Here is a 21,577-nt window from a genome sequence, read left to right as displayed (position 1 = left end):
TCTCTTAGCCAATGGCTGTGTGTTCCCGACCGGGAGTCACGTCAGTCATGTCCTTATTTGGGCAAAACTCATAATCTTAATATCTTCTTAACCGTCACATTAGAAAAAAATTCACCCCCCGTACAGTGTGTGCCATTAGAGAGATTAGCGTTGTAGGGCCAAGCCGTTTTTTGAACCAGGCTGTAAACATGTTTATTAATGCTGCAAAGATCGTCTTTTTCCCATTCATATTTATGTGGTTTCCGGTGTTTCTGCAGCCAGCCTCAAGCGGATTTTCGATGTATTGCAGTTTATATCACTTCCGCATTGGCTTCATCGTTTGAGACCGGAGTTTGACGCTTGCTAATTTCAGACATTTCTGTAAACAAAAAATAATCAAAAAATTGTGTTAAAAGTTATTAAATGGTCAAGATGTTCCTGAATTGCAGCCCTAGAAAAGAAACTATTGGTATTGGTGGTTACTGGATCACAGAAGCTCTGCTACTCTATTTCACTTGGTAAAACATATGAAAAAAAAACTAACAACTGAAGCCTCTACTCCTGTGGATTTAAGTTTTGATATTTTTAGACTTAAGATCTAGGGAAAAGTAAACTCTGTAAACCTACAGATGGCATTTAAAAATCAATTTCCCTCAGCTCATTGAACTTCTCAGATCCAGCGATGAAAGTCTCAAAGTCTGAGAGAGGACCTCTTCCTGGACGGGGCCGTTAAATTTGAAGGCAGTGAGAAAGGGAGAAAGAAGGCAGAGTCAGAACAGGGTGGGATGGGAGGGAGGGGCAGCCCTGGAGCGGGCCTGGGCTTGAATGCTCCATTGAGGTTTGGTGTTTTGATGGAAAACTGTGGCAGAGCTGGGCCAACTGCAGCAACAGTGGCAGCAAGACGAGAGAGGCTGGGACCAGAGCAGACCAGAGTGCGGAGAGAGAAAAAAGCAGTGAAGGAAGGAGGGAGGGACGAACAGCCCTGAGGGAGTAGGACTCTGACACGGCCATTTCTGTGAAAGGATCTCCCAAACTGAAGAGGAAGGAAAACAGTGAACAATAAGGAACTAGACCAATTCGTACAAGATTCACAGGAAGCACTTCAAGTTATTCTTAGTTCCTTTTTGAATCTATAAAAGCCGATAGAGTAAATCCAGTTTTTCAAATAGGCAACTCAAAACAAACAATTGTAACTCACCACGGGAAAAAAGTAGTACCTATAATATAGTGGGCAGATGAATGCTAAATGGTAAGCTTTAGTCTGTGTTTTTCCTGTCAGAAAATGCTGCTGTTATAACCATATAGATATGCAGTCATAATCTAAAGTCTGCTACTTGAAGCAAAGAAACCCAAGAACTGGTGGGACTGTGAGAGGTGGGGTTTGTCTGAAACTAGGACAGGATTGGAGAGTTTTGGGATGTGCCTTCAGGCTGCTTAGATCTGACTAAGGTGTGTTTCATTCCAGGAGGTGAACCTGGCTTGCTGCAAAAACATCCTCAAATGTAAGATCAGTCCGGAAGAACGTGGCAGAACCGAAGTGAAACTCTGCGGCGGTGGTGGTGGTGGAGGCAGCGGCCCTATGTTCTCAGCTGGGTTTTGTGCTGAGTCATGCCATCAGCCTGCTTAGAACCCTATGGAACTGGCAGTGTCCTCACTTCTCAGCCAGCCATTCATTCCCCTCTCTAAAACGTGCTCTGTGATTCTATCTGAATGGTGTAATGATACAGTGTCTTGAAAAGCCTGATTCATGTCTGCAGCCTGCCAATAGGAGAGAACACACACACACAGACACACAGACACACAGACACACAGACACACAGACACACAGACACACAGACTGTTATCTAATCTATATACCTGAGTCACATATTGTGGGTGCACAGTGCACACACAAATACACAGCCAGTGCGACGTCACAGCTTTCCACTCCCTGCCACTGAAAAAGAAGTAGCTGACACCCACGCAGGGAGTGAAACTCCTTCTATAAACCACCTTCTGCTTTAGAGTGGAGTCTAACCTCAGTACTGTAGACATGTAGTAAGACATGGATTCAAAGATATGAAATGTTAATTGTGTGAAACAGGCAGACAGACAGAGAGAGAGAGAGGGAGAGAGAGGGAGAGAGAGAGAGAGAGAGAGAGAGCGACAGCGAGAGAGAGAGAGAGAGCGAGAGCCAGAGAGAGAGAGACGGAGCGAGGGAGAGAGAGAGAGAGAGAGAGAGAGAGAGAGAGAGAGAGGTGTGGTGTGGTGTGTGTTAAGAGAGACGAGAGACAAGAGCAATAGCTCTGGAGCTCAAGCTACAGCCTCAGGGGGAAAACAGTGCCCTTTCTGCCCCAATAAACCTCATCAGGATTCCTGACATGAGGGCCGGGGGATAGACATTTCTTCACGCTATGCTGTCTGCTGTCCTCCAGGGCTGGGAAAGGAAAAGAGATGGTTCCACGTGCTACGCTGTCCACACTGCTGCTGGTCATGAGCCCTGAAACATAACCTGAGAATGTCTGGAAGAATCACTTCAGACTGAGAGACTGTACAAGAAGTAACTCACAATAAAGGGCAGGTAAAAGAGTCTACTGGAATGACTGTGCGTACGATTTAAGTGTCCTGTAAAAATCTCTAAGATGAATTAAAGGCTTTAAGAAGCAGACTCATGACAGTACTAAGTCTGATGCAACTTTTAGCAAAAGCACACCACTGCTACCTTACCCTCTCCAATGATATAAAATGTTCCATCTGTTTTGCTAACCTCTTAAAATAAACCTAGCTTGTTGAATGCAGGATGACACTTAAAATATTACAGAGTGATTCATCACTAAGGGAAAACATGAAGACATTTACCCTTGTCTGCACTCTCTCTTCCTCATTTCTTTTTTTATCTTTCTGCTATTAAAGTGGTTTGAAGTCAACATGTATGCAGGTTGGTGACAGAATCTGTTTTCTTGTAGGAGAAAAAGGAGGGTTGTTTTCATGGATCTAGTGGCCTCTTAATCAGCAGAGAGGTGGTGCAAAATAAATCACAGTGCAGCAGGTTGCTGGTCTCTCTCTTCAGATGAGCCCCTCAAACACACAGACAGGATTCAATTAGGGCATCCCTATCCTGGGACCCTCAGGAAGGAGGAGTCTCAACATGCAACATAAATCACATCCAATCAGCTGCAGCAGAGATGCTTCATCTTGAACATCAACTTCCTTGTGTGTCAAATACTGAATACTGAGAACATGTGCACTCAAATATAAACACAAGATAAATCGCCAGCATCCTATCTATTGTCCAGTATGCTGTCTGCAGAATATCATTGCCCCACAAGTGCCACACTTAGCTTGAAGGCACTAGCCCAGTTCATTGCAACAAAACCCTTACATGGACATGTGGGGACATGACACTGGGGCAAGACAGCTCTCTCTCTCTCTCTCGCTCTCTCTCTCTCGGCCTTGTCCTCTTTTTCCTCCATTGTAGTGATCCTGTCTTTGTGGAGTGAAAGTAATGTTTGGGCCCTGAAGCTCTCTTGGCTAACGGGGCAGGATTGAAGAGGGTGTCCACAAGCATCAGCATCACAGGGCTGGGTGAAAGATCCCCCAACTCCCCCCCAGCACTTAGTCAGAGCACCCGCTTCTGCCCAGACTTCACCTACTTCTACGACATCCCCACCCCTGGGGCGTAGCCTGTTTCTTTTCCTCCCTGGCATCTCCTTTTCTTTCTATCTACATTTACATTTACACTCATATGACTTTAACAAGATGAGGAACTATCTTTTATCTCTACTATGATCAACACAGAGACCCAAGTTCATCATAGAATCAGTGGATCATTTCCGTCGGGTCTTCTTGGATAATTGGTGAAAATGAAATTTCTCATAACAAATATACCTTTACTTTCTTCTCTGCATAATGATGTGGTGGTGAATATAACTAAGAAAATATTGCAATGAGTCTTTTTTTATCTGCATAAAGAAGACAAAGCTGCCAGCCATAACAAAATGTAACCGTGTCATCAACAACAAAACCTATTCATCACTATCACCTCTCTCTCTTACTATCCTCTTTCCCTCTTTCAAGACCCAACTCGGTCGAGGCATGATGGCTGTCTAACATGAGTCTGGTTCTGCCTGAGGTTTCTGCCTGTTAAAAGGAAGTTCTTCCTCGCCACTGTAACTAGCTAAATACTGCAATGTGCAATGCTCATGATGGATTAAGGTGGGGTCAGACTGAGTCTTATCCTGTCTTGAAGTTGGGTCTCTGTTCATAATTTGACATAGAGTGGTCTAGACCTCCTATGTTTGTAAAAGCGTCTTGAGATAATGTTGTTGTGATTTGGCGCCATACAAATAAAGGTTGATTGATTGATTGATTACCAGAACACTGCATTTAATGCATCACTGTCTGCAAAATCACTCCAGGGTGGCACAATAGGAAATGATTACCTAAGTGCATCATTTCATTAGCGCTAGTACAATAGTTTACAATGCTAAAAGGATGGGCTTAATGTGTCGGATGGAACATTAGACAGAACATTAGACAGTCTGCTAAATGACATTGTAACATTGTATTAGGATAACCGAAGCAGGAGGAAAGAGCTGATCAGTCAAAGTCAGAGTTTTTGACTGCCAGCTGTAGGAAGTATCTGTGGCTGGCTGCAGTGACGGCAGATGTTCAAGGCATGAAGATAACATCTATTATTACTTGGGCGGACCCCCTCAAGTCAGTTGGTTGATGAACTCTCCTCTGACCAAAATTGCATTGGTCAGACAAACGCATGTTACTTTCATGGAAAAGTGAGCTTAATCCATTTTTTTTTGCAGGGGTGGGAGGAAGACCTGGTGTAGACTGAAAAAACAGTCCAAAATGTTAAGCTCCATTTCTGCTGTAAGACTGGTTTCATGTAACCTGCATTGGTCTCCTTAAGCTGGTTTGTTAAATAAATGTTAATCTAAACAAATGCATGACGTGTCTGTTTGTGATTATGAGTAGAGGCTTCAAGTTTTGGTGTTTTTGAGATTAGCCTGATCACACCTACATGCATAGCTCTATGTTTGGAAAATACACAGTGTGGGCTGGAGTGAGTGGGTCCTGTTAATTGTTACTGTTATGAAATAAGACAAAAGCAATTATCTGAAGTTATGTGTGTATTATTCTAAATAGTTATTGTGCTGTGATAAGTGACTCACAGTGACAGCGCACAGAGAATGAAAGGTGAAGAGACACAATTACTGGAGCAAAGTAGCACAAAAACAGGACAGGTTAAACCAACAACTGACCTTGAGTTAAGATCCCTTCAAGAGAAAATAATGCTGCAGAGACTTAAAACAACTGTCAAACAGCCACTGAGTGTAATGTCCAGAGATAACGGTATTCAAATCTTAGCACGAGTATGATTATCATATAATGGATCATTCATCCAATAGACTGCAGGTTATTTGAACTATTGTAGGGCCTTAATACCAATACCAATACTGTGTTGGGGTTCCAATCTGCTTCCTAATCATCCAGCTGTGGTAAAAATACTTGATTCTGATTGGTCAAAACCCCTTGACCACAGTTATTAACTCTGAATAGCAAAGGCGACAACCTGATCACATACACCGTGCATATCGAATCTATAAGAAAGAAGTCAGAGCGCTTCTAGTTGCTAAATAGAATCAAAACAGGGTGAGCAGGACCACGACACAAAGTGGAGGGTCTTTCCCACCCTGAAGGGATAACCAATGGCTTACCATACATTATCCCTTACATAACAACCTGCTCACTTTACAGTATCCCATGTGTGTTGATAATCCTACTGGTACTTTATTACTGTCCTCTCTCTCATAAAATAGTAGTGAAATGTCCTAGACCCAAAAGGTAACCAACCACTAGAATTCATATCTATTTTGAACGTGACAAAAACTTAGGCTCATCATAAGATATGACACCATTAGATGCAGTGAGTCAGATGCCAGCAAACTGTTCCCCTTTACTGCATGCATGAAAGTTATATCGCCTTTTTTGTTGTAATACTCTTGCACTTATGACTTAAGACGGAAAACTGTGCCCTTGCAAAAGATCCTATGGGTTTCTACGATTTTTCCTAATGGTCGTTCTTGAATTGTAGAAGAACCAGCTTTCTAAAAGCCAGGATTTATTCCACAGCTGTTGTGTTTGGTTGCGTAAGGCTACACAGGTGTTCTTGCTTCTCTGGTATTCCTGTCCACACTGCCACCATACCTGAACAAGGCACCACACTGTTATAAAGATCTGCCATGGGTGGCATTTTTTCCTCCTGGTTAAAAATTGTTCACAGGATACAGATAATCTGCCAAAAGCCCAATATTGGCCCAGATATCATTAAATGAATCAGGGAACCTGGAGAAATCTCTTTACAACAGGGGGCCATTAACTGGTAGTAGATAGCTGTGATTTTCGGGCCCTCAGGCAGCACTGCAAACAACAGACATAACTCTGCAGTGGAAGTCACTGCATGGGCTCAAAATGATGTCGGAAAACCATTGCAGTGGCAACACAGTTTGTTACTGCAACCACAGATGCAGTTTTAAACTGAACCATGCAAAAAGGGAACCATATATAAACACGATCAAGAAATGCTGGCGATTTCTCGGGACCAAGACTGTTCAAGATGGACTGAGGTAACGTGGAAGCTTTCCAAGGGGCTGGCGAATCAAAATCTGACATTCTTTTCCTCCACTGTAACGAGAGGAGGGACCACCAGAAGATGCATATATACACCCATGGCATGGCTAGTGTACACATCTAGGAAAGCACCATTAATTCAGAATCACACAGGTTTTACAGCAACATGTGCCACTATCCAGACTTTGCTTTTTTCAGGGAAGACTTTGCATATTACAGCAAGAAGATGCAAAACTACATTTTGCACAATTACCAACAGCATAGCTCTATAGTAGAAGAGACTGGGTGCTGATCTGGCCTACATGCAGTCCTGATTTGTCACCTATTGAAAACATTTGACACATTATGGTACTATAAATGCATGACAAAAGGAGACCCCAAACTTCTGAGCAGCTAAAATCCTAGATCAGGGAAAGAATGGGGCAACATTTCATTTTCAAAACTCCAGAAACTGGTCCCTCAAGTTGCCAAATGTTTACAAAGTGTTGTTAAAAGAAGAGGTGAGGCATTATATTGATAAACAAATCCCTTTCCTAACTGTTTGGAAATGTATTGCTAGCATCTAATTTAGAAGACTTCAAAAAACAACATTTTTCAGTTCAACACTTGTTATGTCTTAGCACGGTGGTGCAGTGGGTAGCGCTGTTGCCTCACAGCTACAAGGTTCCTGGTTCAAATCCCCGGCCGGGCAGGTGCCCTTCTGTGGAGTTTGCATGTTCTCCCCGTGCATGTGTGGATTCTCTCCGGGTACTCCGGCTTCCTCCCACAGTCTAAAAACATGCTCTCCAGGTTAATTGATCACTCTGAATTGCCCGTAGGTGTGAGTGTTGGTGTGAGTGGTTGTCTGTCTCTCTGTGTTTGCCCTGTGATAGGTTGGCGACCTGCCCAGGGATAGGCTCCGGCCCCCCGTGACCCCTAACGGGATAAGCGGTCAAGATAATGGATGGATGGATGATTTAGCACTGTTTTCAGTTACATGTATAATTTTCAAACCATCAAATTCTGTTTTTATCAACATTTTACACAGCATCCCAACTCCTATGGCATTGTGTTTGTATTTCAAATGATCTAGGTCACTGTTGAGAGACCACATTTGACACATGCTGAGCCTAGAATAACCCTAAAATAAACATTAATCAGCTGGCAAAAACCTGGTGATATTAACGCTGACGAGAGCGTGCTGTGACCTAAAAAATGCTCTGACAAAGATTTCAGAGGAAAACGCCCACAGCTATCGTAACAAGGGATAAGGTATGGTTGTAAATTATTCAGAGAGGTTTGTCTCTACTCTTGACTTAAATTTAGGAGAGAAAGTGCGATTCGTTTGCAATCTTGAAACATCACTGCCCTGAGGAAAATAACACAATTTCCATATAAGTAGAGTTGGCTACATTATTTAAGTGTTAAGAATCTTGATACAAAGACTGCAAAGTAAGTCTTTTCAGTGTCACATAATCTCCCAGTTGTTTTTGGACAACATGACCATAAATATTTCCTGAAGTCCAATATTACGTTTTTTTCCAATTAGCTCATTTATGTTTGACCAAGCAGCAACCTCTGGAAACACATTAACTGTACTGACAGATAGCGCCATTCTGTGCTGCTTGCTGAGCTTGAAGCATCCACATCTCTGATTAGAGCTTTAAATGACTTCTGGATGCCCATAATGCACAGTCCAGAGCAGCTGACACAGCTTCCCCAGCATCAGTGCTGACTAGATAGAGTAGAAGCGTACATGCAAGTGGAGCCAGCTGTCAGAAATACTCACCAAAACATCTATCAGGAGGAAGTTAAATCAATAGCATTAAGACAAACATCAGTTTTGCTAATATCACTTGGCTCTCTAAGGTTGCTGGGCTTTTAAATTGGACTAAATAAACATGCTGGAGATATCACCTTAGGCTGTTAAGTTGTAATGCACATTATAACTTATTGGCAAAATTGCCCTATTTAAAACATAATGGATCATTGCATTTAGTATCTATAATAATGAATCAGTAAATGACAAACTTGTTAATTGAATTATCAACCTGTAGAGATAACTGAACCCCGACCAGGAATCAGGTAAACAGGGAAGTCACACTCTAACCAGCCTCCCTATATCTACCTGCCCTGCACAGGAGCATACAGCCAGTTCGCTCCCTCTAAAAGCTATTGTTTACTATTAGTGATGTCACCGGCACCACTTCCCGGGAGGGCCTCAGAGAGGAGAGGGGGTGGGAAAAAAACGTGGAGATCAGCAGAACTCTATGACAAAGAGCTAACAGCACACTAAACTGACCCATCGGCTGGCGGCCCAACCCCAATAGATGTTGGAAGCATGCTATTACCGTAGCCAACAGAGAAAAACAAAATGCAAAACATAACACAGAGTGGATGGGGTAGAAAGCGAGGACGGGGAAATGTAGATGGACTGAAGGAGGTGGGGAGGGAGGGACTCAAAACGCATCATTAACCAATTAAAACCTTATAATCTATCTGGGGTAAACAACCATAAATACTGCTGCTGTCCAATTAATCATTCAAATAACAAGCCAACTCAAATTTCCATTTCTTTTTAAGCTTGCAAGCTCTACATGCTGTTTGAAATTATTTTGCGTCCTATTTTTTGTTTGCACTAAAATAATGGGCTGGATCATGCCCTGTTTGAGAAAAAAAAGTACCTTATAAGAAACAGAACCTGTAAAACCAAAACAAACTCCCTCAAAAGCTATAAAAGGAAGATGATGGCACACCTGATATATGAAGCATGGTTTCAAGCCTTCTTAGCCAGAAGCAGAGTTGAGATAAATACTATATAAACCATGAAGCATATAGCATATTATATTAACAGCAATGAAGGTTCTCAAATACAGTTAGCCAGTGTGGTTTGAAAAAGCAGACTTTGTAATATTTTTGATTGGAGCAAAGCTAAACATGATGCTAACCATGCAGGATCTGGTGATAGTGCCATGCTAAGTGTTGTGGTAATACCGTCTCAAATGACACAGAATAAAGAGTACCACAAAAGCAGTTGGTGCCAGCCACTGTTGCCATTGCAGTGGGGGGAGGGGGGTTCATGTAAAATGGGGTTGGGCTTTAGCCTCCAGCTCATGCCCTAGCCCATGAGGATATTTCAAATCTTAACTTGTGCAATAAAGCTTCCTTCTGCCCTGAAAATCCACCAACCACATTCCCCTGCATTGGCCTGCTCTCATCGCAGGTATGTGGGATTCAGGTGGGACGGCTCATGACGTAACACAGCAACCTCACTTCTCTGTTTCACTGCCAGAGTACATCAAACTGAGAATAGAAACCTCTTTATTCTGAAGGCACAAAAACAAAGTGGAATTCATGCTTCTAATGATGCAAAATCAGAACCCTGGATTAGGGATGGGACAGACTGATCCCTCTTTGCTGATTTAGCATGATCTTCAGGCCATGGCACACTATTTAGCCAGGTGGTGTTAACAACAGTGTCCAACCTTTGAGTTTAAGGTAACAGATTCCTCAGATAAGGTGATTACTCGACGACTTTAGGTTTTATCTAAATCCAGAGATTGTTTTAATAAGCGTAGGAGAAGGTAAGCTTTAAAGGCTTAGAGGTAATGGTGATGTTGTAAGGTGTGCAAGGATCATAGGGTAGCTGTCCCCTGACACACACACACAGACAGTGGCCTTCTCACTTCATACACAAGTATAGTACTTTACTGTCTGCAGAGGACTCCATTACCCATGCTGATATCAGCAGAGTTTCCATAAAGCTCTGATGTCCTTCCTTGGTAATTAGATTGTAAAAACCAGTTATTACTGAGGACATCATTGTAAAAAGTGCTTTGCTTGGAGCATGTCAAACATGTTTTCATCAAACAGTAGTATGAGATTCACATCATCATAACCAAATCAAGAAACTATGACATAATTTTGCGCACAATAGTTGAACATACAGTGCATATGTGGAACAGACAGAATATAAATGTTGCATACATTACCTGTCAGTGAAGCTGGACTGTGTGTCACTCATTGGGCTTCCGGATCTAGATTTGCAGCAAATTGTATCCGATTAACATTTTCCAGAGTGTGATGAGGCGATTTAGTGGCGCGTCCTTCTCTGGCATTCGTCTGAAGTAGGCGAGGATTTAGGGACTGGTATTGTTGAGAATAAATTAATTGTAGGGCACAGCTGGCACGTCCAAACACTACAGGGGACAAAATACTGCCTGAATGCTATCTGTGCACTAATACTCTTTGTCAAAATGTCTACAGTGCAGACCTTAAAAATTAATCGGGGCCTCTGTCTGTATTAGCTGCACAGTCACTTGATATCCTACTAATATTTTGGCAACAAGAATACATACACTGCACCAGCTGGCACAAGTTATCGTGCATGTATGAATTCCTTGTGTGAATCCTGTGCATTCACATCCCAGTTTCCGCCGATGCGAAATGTGTAAACAATCTGTATTCCAATGTAACAGACACCTTGGCCCCAGCGATGTAGTCCGTCTGCCACCACCCCAGCTCCGCTGAATGACCCTTGGATCCTAAATGATTTTTGAAGATGCTGGAAATGCCTGCAGTCCAATTTGGTATTCCCTGCTTCCAGAAATGCCTTTCTGTGACTGTGAGGACGACTCTCCCGTGACCATGAGAATCGCTCAATACTGAGTTTAAACGACCCCGTGTTACACACCAGCAACTCAACTGCAGCTAATGTTATATCGACATAAAAGTACAGACACAACACTGGTTTGGTGGTCGATATATAAAAAAAGGACGTTATGTTTTTTTTCTTAGAAATCCCTCTTCACGGACAAGCTAGCTGTTGAATCTCGCGAGCTACCAGCTAACAAAACAGATGAGCTCTTTCAGCAGAAAAAAACTTTGCTTCGTATGCTCTTGTTCCGAGTGCAAACTAAGCAAACTCCCGTTCACAACAATGAGCCGGCTAACGACCGAAAAATATATACACAACACGGCATGAATGTTGACTCTCTTGCGATATATCCCGGTATTATGTCCCTCAAGAAGTATCCTTGACGAAATAAAATCCAGTGAGTTGGTTAGCTCAACGCAGCAGCGATCCCTGACTCCATGTTTCCAGAATTCAGTCGTTTCTCAGTAGAATTCCCGTGGATGCGAGCAGGCTAGCTATGTGGCCAGCTAACGGGACAGAAAGTAACACCAGTCCTCTGTAAACAACGACAAAAAACACCTTGACGCTGTTGAACCCACAGCGAACATTAAGCGCTGTTTTTCCCACCACAAGACGTTATTTGTACGAGAATAGAAGATGCGGAGAGGTACCCAAATCCTACTTTCTTGCCGCTAGCAACGCCCTAGCCAGCTAGCTGTTGGTTGGAGCCCACCGCTTCCACTAACCACTTCCGCCGGGAGATAGGAAAACTCATTCTGTTTCGGGGTAATGTTTGGGGAGAGTGCTGAGAATAAAACCATAATACTGACAATAAACTAAGGGAAAGATTCTGCAATTACTGCTTGAAAAACTAACATGGTGTTTATTTTAAAGTATCCCTTCAGAGACAACTAGTTTATACGCATATATAAGAGTATTTCCATGAATTGGTCGATTAATCGGTTACTCTTCTGGTATTTAAATCTATTAAGTGTGTTTCAAAGAAAAGAAACACTGGTGTCAGCCTCTAAAATGAGAGCACATATGTTTTCTTGGTGTAATGTTGGGGGATATTGCTGAGAATAAAACCATAATACCTAACTTAACTTACCTTATCTATTTATCAGATAGAAGTGTGCATTGTGTGTGTATATATCTGTAATAGTTGCCATATTTTATTTTATTTTAACTTTATTTCATTCTATTCTATTTCATTTTATTTTATTTCACCCTTGTCATTGCTATTATTACTGTTGTTATATTTTTGAACTATGTTAGTACATTGTTGTATTCCCCTGTCCCGTGTTATAAGCTGCTGTAACAAAATAATTTCCCCAAACGGTAGACAAATAAAGTATATCTTATCTCTTATCTTATCTTATACTGACAATAAACTATGGGAAAGATTCTGCAATTACTGCTTGCAAAACTAATATTGTGTTTATTTTAAAGTATCCCTTCAAATCTTTCATCAGAGACAACTAATTTATAAGCATATATAAGAGTATTTCCATGAATTGGTCGATTAATCGATTACTCTTCTTGTATTTAAATCTGTTAAGTGTGTTTCAAAGCAAAGAAACACTGGTGTTAGCCTCTAAAATGAGAGCAAATATGTTTTCTTCTTTTCTGTGGCAGATATGGCTGTTGAGACCTCACTTTAAACCATGAGAGTGATTGAGATTTAACAATTATTATTGATTTAACCGACCAAATTGAGAAATTCATAGCAACGTTAATCAATAATATAAATAGAAATTGTAAGTTGCAACCTCACTACATTTAGTGATACGATTGTTGGTGAAGTAGTTAAGACACAAATTAATAATTGGAATTTAATAAAATAGACAACATCCTTATAATATAACACGTAGCCTATTTTTGATGTCTAAAATGTCTTATGGCACTTTCTTCCTTGTGGTTTTTATTTGTTTTGTTTTTGTTTTTTTATTTGATGACTTTCTTTCAAACATGTCAAAGTAAAAATACAACAACAAAAAAAGCATACAAGTAGAAAAGAAGAAAGAGTTATACAAACATACAAGAAAGAAAAGAAAACTGTTTTACAAAAGAAACAAAATCAATATTAGCAAGCAGAGAAACAATTTACTTTGCATGTACGAAAAGTCGTAGGAAGAAGTTAAAACTTATCTAATCCTACCCCTCTATTCACTATTTTCTGCCATTATACGAGTGAAATCCTAGAAGTCAAATCTTCATATATTATCTTCATATTTCCACCGACAAACAAAAGTAAACACCTTGTGATTCTTTACTACCTTTAATTATGAGTGCTGTTGTATGCTTATTTAATGGTTTTCATGACCCAGTCTGTCTGTGGTTGGTCTGGGACTGAGAGAGCAGTCATTATGATCATTATTTACAGCATACAACTCAGTCTTTGTCCCTCACCCACAAGAATACACTGCTATTCTGTGAAACTTTCAAAACCCATCCAGAGAAATAACTAGAAAGCCACAGACTGTAGGCATGTGTAGTTGTGTACACGACTGATTAACAGAATTGATGTAAGAAAATGAAGCAATTAGTTTGCCTGTATGTTTTCTTTCATGTCTTTGTATTTGATAATTTTGACAATTATCTTCAAAGAGATTTTGAGACTGAGATCAATATTCAGCCCAATCAATGCAGTCATACTATATTGATTCCATTCAAAGTCCTGTGAGAATGTTTTTCAATTAGTGAATGCCTGCTTTATTTTTTGTACTTCAAATAAACAGTGTTATAAATTAAGTTATATTAGGAGGTGGATGTAAAAAGACAACTCTTTTGTGCAGTCTCTATGAATCAGTCTTAGCCTTATTAACCCTTATATATCCTGTGCTTACTGTCATGAATGAAATTTGTGCACATGCATTTGTTTGTATCAGCTCCAAAATATTGTACTATACTACTAGACCTGCCATGCACAATGGACTGTGTACAATGTCTCGCAACAAATTGCATGCTCCAACATATGGAAACATATTTCAAGTTATGAATTTATCTTTAAAAAATCCAGAAGTAAATTGGCCACTTTTGATCATTTTGCTAAACAGTAGTTTCATTGTTTTGCTCTCTAAACATCAGCATTTCTAAGTGACCCCTCAAGTTTCCTCACTGAACAGTTATTTGCAAATGATATGACACCATCATGTGGACAGTCTAGGTAACTTCAGTAGAAGTGCATTAACAGTATTACAATACAGTCTGTGGAAATTGAGATCATCCTTAGATTAACTTGACATTTTGACATTAACTCAGTGGCTTTTTTTTTTTTATTGTTCATGAAAACAATCAATAACATATTTATTTCACATCACGCAGGCATTACAAAGGCAACTCCACACCGAAATTGGCTCTTCATTAATTCTACAGGTATGTTTGGAGGGTTCACAATACAGCCCAAGACAATAAAACAATGACAAATTTAGCAAAGTACATTCATAAAACTAAGGCACACACCAGTTAATAGTGTTTTTTTGTTGTTGTTGGATGTAATAGTGATGCAGGTAAACAGACCGTGACCCTCTGAGCAGCCCATACATTTTCAATAAAATGTTAAGTAGCAAAATAAGGTTAATAATGAAAGGCTTTCAAGCTGCAGGTACCAATGTTAAAGAAAATAACATAGAGCAAATGTAGTCATGAAGCTAGCTAAATTACAATATCCCCTATACTTAACAAGTCAACTTCACCTTCATCCCATGATTAAAAAGTGTGTTCTTTTTGGACGATCTGGTTGTAATTAATACCACAATAATTTGATGAATATTTTCTTCACAATTAATACAAAATGGCAAATGTTATCAAAATCACATATTAAGTACCAAACAAGAACAAAACTAATTAAACTTGCAAACCAAATGAATTATCTTTCTTGGATATTAGAAATTACCAAAGTTGACACATTTTCTAAGAAATTATCTCAATGTCATCTCAGTATCGTCTTATCAGAACCCAATAATCACTATTGATTGGCTCTTGAAGCTTGGACGTTACTAATTTACGTTAAGGCTGGATGTAGACATTGAACAGTTTACTGGGCATGACAAAGACAATGTCAACTGTAGAAATAGCCAACAGTATATTGAATTTCATCGTCCAATTTTACCTGATAAAAGATTCTGAGACATGGCTTTATTAAATTACATTGATTTGGGGTAGTCAGTACAGCGTACATATCTGTTGTTTACTTCAGTTCAAATAAACATTAGAGGATATTTATGTTTACATATTCCAATGAGAGAGTGAAATAATTGAATACCCAGTGTAAAACTACCTTGCTTGGATATTATCATGTACATTTGAGAATATAAATTATTGTTTGTCTTTTAAATAAGCTGCACATAAAAGCTTAGAAGACTTACAATAAATCACACAACAAAGATATCCAACACATCTCAAACATTTTTCTGGAACTCACTCAAACTTCCTGGTATGACTTCATCTCCCTGAGTATGCCTTTCACATCTGCCAAAAGAATCCCACTGATCCTAACTTTGTGATATGACTAGAATTGTTTCACAAGCACCAGGGGCGTTACACATAAACTGTCTCTCTTCTAGCACTTCAGATTCTCTTTAAGGAACACATCGCGTAAGAGTAGGCCGCAGTTTTCCACTGTAAGGGAAAGCAACATCTGGTCATGTGTTTCTGGAAAGTGCTTTGGTTTTCAGTGGCATAAACTACATAGTTGTGTTGTTTGTCAACTGCACTTGTTACACATCAATCATGTGTTTAGCTGCAATAAGTATAAAAATTAGTATTCAAAATACACAGACTGATGTCACAAGATCTTTCTTAAACATTAAAAACCCTTGACTATGATACATCCCTTTTTGATTTTAGTTGAGCATTTTATTTGTATTGTTCCTGTAGTGTCTCAATTAAAAAGCTCAGGCAAAGAGTAATTCAGTTTACTTCAACATAAAACTCTCAGTCCTTCTTTAACTCATAACCATTTGCTGCCACTGTTTCTTGTTGGTCCCTCTGCTCTTTCTGCCATCTCTTGCTTTTCCGAATTGCAAATCGAACAATGTCTACCATAAACACCCAGGACAGAACGTACATAGCCACTCCCCCACACTTGATAAAGAATCTTGGTCTTGGGGAGATCAGCTCACAGTACAGCATTGTGCCTCCCACAAAGACTCGCATCACCACAAACAGCGACACGAACGAGATGTCCACAATATCTCCCAGCACTGTCCTGTAGTGTCCTGTCTGTTTGAGGAACCAGCGTGCCTGCAGCAGGGGGTTGGTGATTTCACTGCCAAAGAGTACCGCACAGCCTTCGATGCCAGACTCCCCCAGCCACAGGGTCAGCAGGATTCCCAGGATGCTCATGGTGTGGTGGGCCAGCATAACGGCTCCCTCTGTGCGGAAATACACACACCAGGCCATATCGAAAAAAAAGTAGCCCAGGCTCACCAGCATGGCACTCATCTGCAGGGGAGTATTCTTGGTACCTGGTGTCCATAACCAGAAACACAAAACAGGTTTCAGTGAGCGTATTTAATACTTTTGAAACACAAGCACAAAACAAACAACGAAAAAGCACCCTGAAGCAATTTCAAGAGTAAACATTTTGACAAGTCAACATTTACAAAAGCACAATCCATGACTACAAGTTTAACGGAAATCATTTAATCTGGCCCAAAAAAAACACACTTTCAGCTAAAAATGGAATCAAGTGCTTGTTAGTTAAAATGCTTAAGAAATATTTCCAGTTTTAGACATTTCTTTCTCTTAAGTCGAAAGCTTAAGAAGTTATAATGTGTTTGTATCTCTATTGCAACCTTAGTAATGTGATGATTTCTTACTGGTAATACCTTGATGGCTTAGTAAGTATCCTACCTGGATGAGTGAAAGGCCAGGGTCCATCCACATAGCCTATGTATGATGTGATGCAGACAGCTAGGATTCCGTGCAGCAGTGTGACGAGGCGACAGTTCCACTCATAGCTCCTGGACCCGTTAACAGTACACAAGATGAAGTAGAAAAAGACCCAGCAGGACAGGGACAGGAGCGCAAAAACCACAAGCAGTGTCATCTTCTTCTCTACGGACAAAAGCAGCCAAGAAAAAACTCTGAAACCATCTCCCAGTGTCTTTCAAAAACTTCCCTGTCAGCAGTCATCAAGTCAACTTTGAATCACATCACACGGTGAGAGAAAAGTGCATAGAGGCACATCTTGCTCTGTTATATCGTTTACAGTAGAAAGACACAGCATTACCATCCAAAGACTTGGACTGTGCGATCCTTTGTAAGTGAACAACAATTAGCCTTTGCTTGAACTATAATAGCACTACAGTTGGCCGGCTGATGGTCTGGTGGGGTGAGGGGGACGTCTCTTCTTCTGCTGTGACGTTTGTGCTAGGAGGTGAGACCATGCAGACGGACAGACCCACCCCTGAGGAACAAGATGTCTCAAAGATTTGCAGCAAGTTTTGAAACTGGATAAGAAGTGACTGGGTGCTGGGCCTCAGACAGATGTCAAAGTGGAATATAGGTCATGTTGGCAGTTATTATTATGATGTTTTCTTTGTTGTTATGGGCAACAAAATTAACACTTGTGTGGAGTTATGAAAGTCAGGATGGCAGAGGGAGTTGAAGCTGACATAGAATGTCAAGTGGGACAACTCAACTAAGGTATCTAGTTTGTTTTTGTTGGACCAATTGTACAGAGATATCAATTCTACAACTATAAAGGAGAGGAAAGAGGATCATAACCCATGGTCTGGCTCTGTAAGGAAAAAAGAGAGGGGGGAGGAAGTAATGAAATAAAAAAACAAAAAACAATACAAACTACATATACAGTTAAGCCCGAAATTATTCATACCCCTGGCAAATTTTGACTTAAAGTTATTTTTATTCAACCAGCAAGGTTTTTCTTGATTGGAAATGACACAGGCGTCTCCCAGAAGGTAATAAGACGATGTACAATAGGCATCATTGTGGAAAAAAATATTTCTCAGCTTTTATTCACATTTGAACAAAAAGTGTCATTTCCAAAATTATTCATACCCTTTGCAAACTGTCACAGTCTGTGGGAAAATCCAAAGTTGTATACCATTCAAAATAGTCCAAGCTGTTCTGAAGCATCCTAATTACCCTGATTCATTGGGAAAAGCTGTTTTAATGAACTCAACAGGTGAAAAACAGCACCTCTCTGCAGTTGGTTTGTGGACAGTCATGGCTAAGACAAAGGAGCTCTCTAAGGACCTGTGGTTGCACATTGTGGACGCTCACAAGTTAGGAAAGGGCTATATGGCCAAATCTAAATATTTTCAAGTTACAGTGGCTACAGTGCAACGTATTATTAAAAAATACAAGACGTTCCACACTGTGGAAAATCTCAGGACGTGGTCGGAAGCCAAAAGTGACACCTATGCTGGCCAGAAGGATAGTGAGAGAAGTGAAAAAGAATCCAAGATCAACACTAAGGCCATCCTGGTGAATCTGGGCTCTGCTGGTGGCAACGTCTCAAGGCAGACGGTCCAACGGACAATGCACACTGCTTGGTTCCACGGAGGCAGACCAAGGAGGACGCCACTTCTCCAGATAAGGCACACAAAAGCCCGCTTGGCCTTTGCAAATGCTCATCGGGACAAAGAAAAGACTTCTGGTCTTCTGTTTTATGGTCAGATTAAATACATTCTTTATTGTTTTGCCACAATGATGTATCCTTCATATGGCGTTAAAAAAAGGAGAAGCTTTCAACCCTAAGAACACCATCCCCACTGTCAAACATGGTGGAAGGAACCTAATTCTTTGGGGGTGTTTATCAGCCCATGGACCAGGGAACCTAATCACAGTAAAGGGCACCATGAAAAAAGAGCAATACAAAAAGATTCTCAACAACAACATCAAGCAGTCTGCAGAGAAACTTGGCCTTGGGCACCAGTGGACATCTCAGCATGACAACAACCCAAAACACATGGCAAAAGTGGTGAAGAAATGGTCAGTGGACAAAAACATTAACGTTTTGCAGTGGCCCAGCCAGAGTCTTGACTTGAATCCCATTGAGATTCTGTGGGGGGAGCTAAAGATCAGCAGCCTGTTGCACCAGCTGTGCGTAAGTTCAAACGTAGCCTAGTTTGAATGTAATTTCTCATTTAGGATGGAGTTTACACTCTACTAACATTTTGGGTGTTGCACCAGCTGAGATAGTTCAAACGTAAGCCCAAGTTACAACTTAATTCTTACACTTGGCTCCTAGTAGGTGTAAAGTCCACTGTAGAGTACCGGTTGCTAAGAGCGTCATTTTGAAAGGTGGGGTCATTTGGCGGATGAGGAAATACCATCAATACAGAGGGTTCTCCCAGCTGGATTACTTCGGCAACGCGTTATCCGCGAGAGATTACATCCTTGGAAGAATATGATGACCAAGATTTGCACTATAGAATATTAATGTATGTTGTAGTTGATCATTTTACCACTCGATATCACTGTTATTATACACACCATAGATTAAGGCTTTAGGCTTTAGTTATCCCCTTACCGTGACACTTTATCAAGATTTAGATGCCTTTTGTTGTTGTTCTGTGGCAGTAGCGGCGGTTGGCAGAAGTCCGTTTCAGCCGTTAGTCAGTTCTGAGACAGTTGAGCACAAGAGAACAACCCCTGCATCAAAATTGTTGCTTTCCTCTTATTGGTTGCTGGAAGTGTAAACGTCATATCTGCGACAATGTTTTGGTTAGTTTGGACGTTACTGTCTACTAGTTAATATTAGCCTTACGTCTCTAGTTTCAACGTATGGTCTAGGGAGGACTTTACACTTTAACGTGACCACAACTTACACACAGCTGGTGCAGGGTGGTGGCAAGGAAACCCTCCAACCTGAAGGAGTTGGAGCTCACCACTGAAGATGAATGAGCAAAAATACCAGTTGAGATATGCAAAATTCTGATCAGCAATTAGAGGAAGCTCAAATGTGAATAAAAGCTGAGAAATAGTTTGCTCCACATCGATGCCTCTTGTACATCGTCTTATTACCTTCTGGGAGACGCCATCATTTCCAAAGACGAAAAAATTTACAGGTTGTATAAAAGTATTTTTAAGTCAAAATTTGCCAGGGGTATGAATAATTCTGGGCTAAACTATATATATATACACATATGTTAATGTAAAATAAACACAAGTTACATGTACAGCCAAATTTGGGTACATTTCCATAACCATGTTTTCCTCAGGGCATGCAAAACAGGTACAACTGCATTGCTGTGTAAACAATAGACCTTAGTGTTGACATGGAAAAGTTGTTTAAACCCTTCCTGGTTAAATAAAGTTATGTAACACAGGTGAGTTCTAAGGACTGATATTTGATTTATATGTGAGTGTGTTATGTTAGTTTTAAAGGTAGTTTATATCCTTTCAATGAACACAAACCGAAAAATGGAAACCCATAATATTCAAATACCGTTTCCATGGAAACATGTAAGAGATGACGTTATCCGGAAATCGGTTAACAGCTGGATTAAACTACGCATTAATGATAACTTCCCTGCTAAACTAAACTCAGAACGTCCATGTTTATGAACTGAAAGTGTCAGTTTATCCCTCATTTAGCACTACCCAACCCTCCAGTTAGCAAACAGCAGCTAGCTAACATTAAAGGGCTAACAAAGCTCTTTCAAAACGGGGTGTAATACGTTCTTAACATCAGTGAAATAAAATAAGCTTTACCTTAAGGCTGCTCATGTGGCTGTCACTCCATTTACATCCCGGTTTTCAGTGTCAAGTGGAGATTTGCTTCTTGAGGAGACTGTACAAGGCTTCCTCCTAGACGCAGTATGCTACCCTAACCCTGAGCTCCACCAGTGAATACAACAGCAGCTTTCCTAAGCATCCCTCTCCAGTTCGTCCCCCCCCCCCCCCCATCACTCTATTAGTCGAGGTACATGCAACTGTAGACACTTTTAAAGTTAAGTCCTTTACGAATTAACAAAGACGATAATAAAGTGTATAGATTGTGACAGGTAAATAAAAGATTTAACCGTAAGTAAGCGTGTTTCCAATCCTTGTTGCAGCCTTCTCTGTGCGATAGAAGTGGCATCATCTTTCTGAATATCAGCGCCACCCTGTGCTTAGGAGCAGGAACTACATCCAAGTTGTCTATCCAAAGAAGAAGAATAAGGCAGGCTTATTGCTGCCCTCCTCAGGTCGTTGATTCAAGTCTTTAGTTCATTTCTTAGATTATTTTGTATATTCCTGTTGGGGGACAAAATGGAAGATGTACCCCCTGATAATACTAATAGGAATAGATTTATTAATATGCCAGACAACAGGCTAACTAAACAAATCTTCTACTGGGATTATTCTAACAGCTACACCTGGACCTCAGAGCACGCGGAA

General features: G+C 40.6%; 2 protein-coding genes across 5 annotated transcripts in view; both read right to left on the bottom strand.

The window, feature by feature from the left end:
• Positions 1–11,983, bottom strand: part of arhgef12a (Rho guanine nucleotide exchange factor (GEF) 12a) — a 50,366-nt gene extending 38,383 nt beyond the window's left edge. The window contains 1 exon segment of the mRNA XM_034700824.1: positions 10,575–11,983. Coding sequence (XP_034556715.1) covers positions 10,575–10,606 — 32 coding nt within the window. The 5' untranslated portion in view covers positions 10,607–11,983.
• Positions 11,984–14,478: 2,495 nt separating this feature from the next.
• tlcd5a (TLC domain containing 5a) lies at positions 14,479–21,326 on the bottom strand. Of its 4 annotated transcripts, XM_034701851.1 has the most exons (4): positions 20,909–21,086; positions 17,457–17,966; positions 17,078–17,281; positions 14,479–16,689 (listed from the first exon to the last, which is right to left on the bottom strand). In XM_034701851.1, the coding sequence occupies exons 3-4, from the start codon at positions 17,271–17,273 to the stop codon at positions 16,157–16,159; spliced, it is 729 nt and encodes a 242-aa protein (XP_034557742.1). In that variant the 5' UTR covers positions 17,274–17,281; positions 17,457–17,966; positions 20,909–21,086; the 3' UTR covers positions 14,479–16,156. The 4 variants fall into 4 exon arrangements, with proteins under 4 accessions (XP_034557742.1, XP_034557740.1, XP_034557739.1 ...); XM_034701849.1 differs by having other exon boundaries at positions 17,078–17,966; positions 20,909–21,326; XM_034701848.1 differs by lacking the exon at positions 17,457–17,966 and having other exon boundaries at positions 20,909–21,324.
• Between the last annotated feature and the right edge of the window lie 251 nt (positions 21,327–21,577).

The sequence above is a fragment of the Notolabrus celidotus genome, chromosome 14 (assembly GCF_009762535.1).
Source record: "Notolabrus celidotus isolate fNotCel1 chromosome 14, fNotCel1.pri, whole genome shotgun sequence".
NCBI classification, from domain to species: Eukaryota; Metazoa; Chordata; class Actinopteri; order Labriformes; family Labridae; genus Notolabrus; species Notolabrus celidotus.
Note: the sequence above shows the minus strand (reverse complement) of the source record. Positions and strands in the feature narration are given on the sequence as shown.

Excerpts from the sequence above, each read along its gene's own strand:
- tlcd5a (XM_034701849.1), bottom strand. The coding sequence starts at position 17,273 with ATGACACTGCTTGTGGTTTTTGCGCTCCTGTCCCTGTCCTGCTGGGTC. Across the intron at positions 16,690-17,077 it reads CTGGCCTTTCACTCATCCAG|GTACCAAGAATACTCCCCTG; the intron begins GTAGGATACTTA and ends TATGGACACCAG.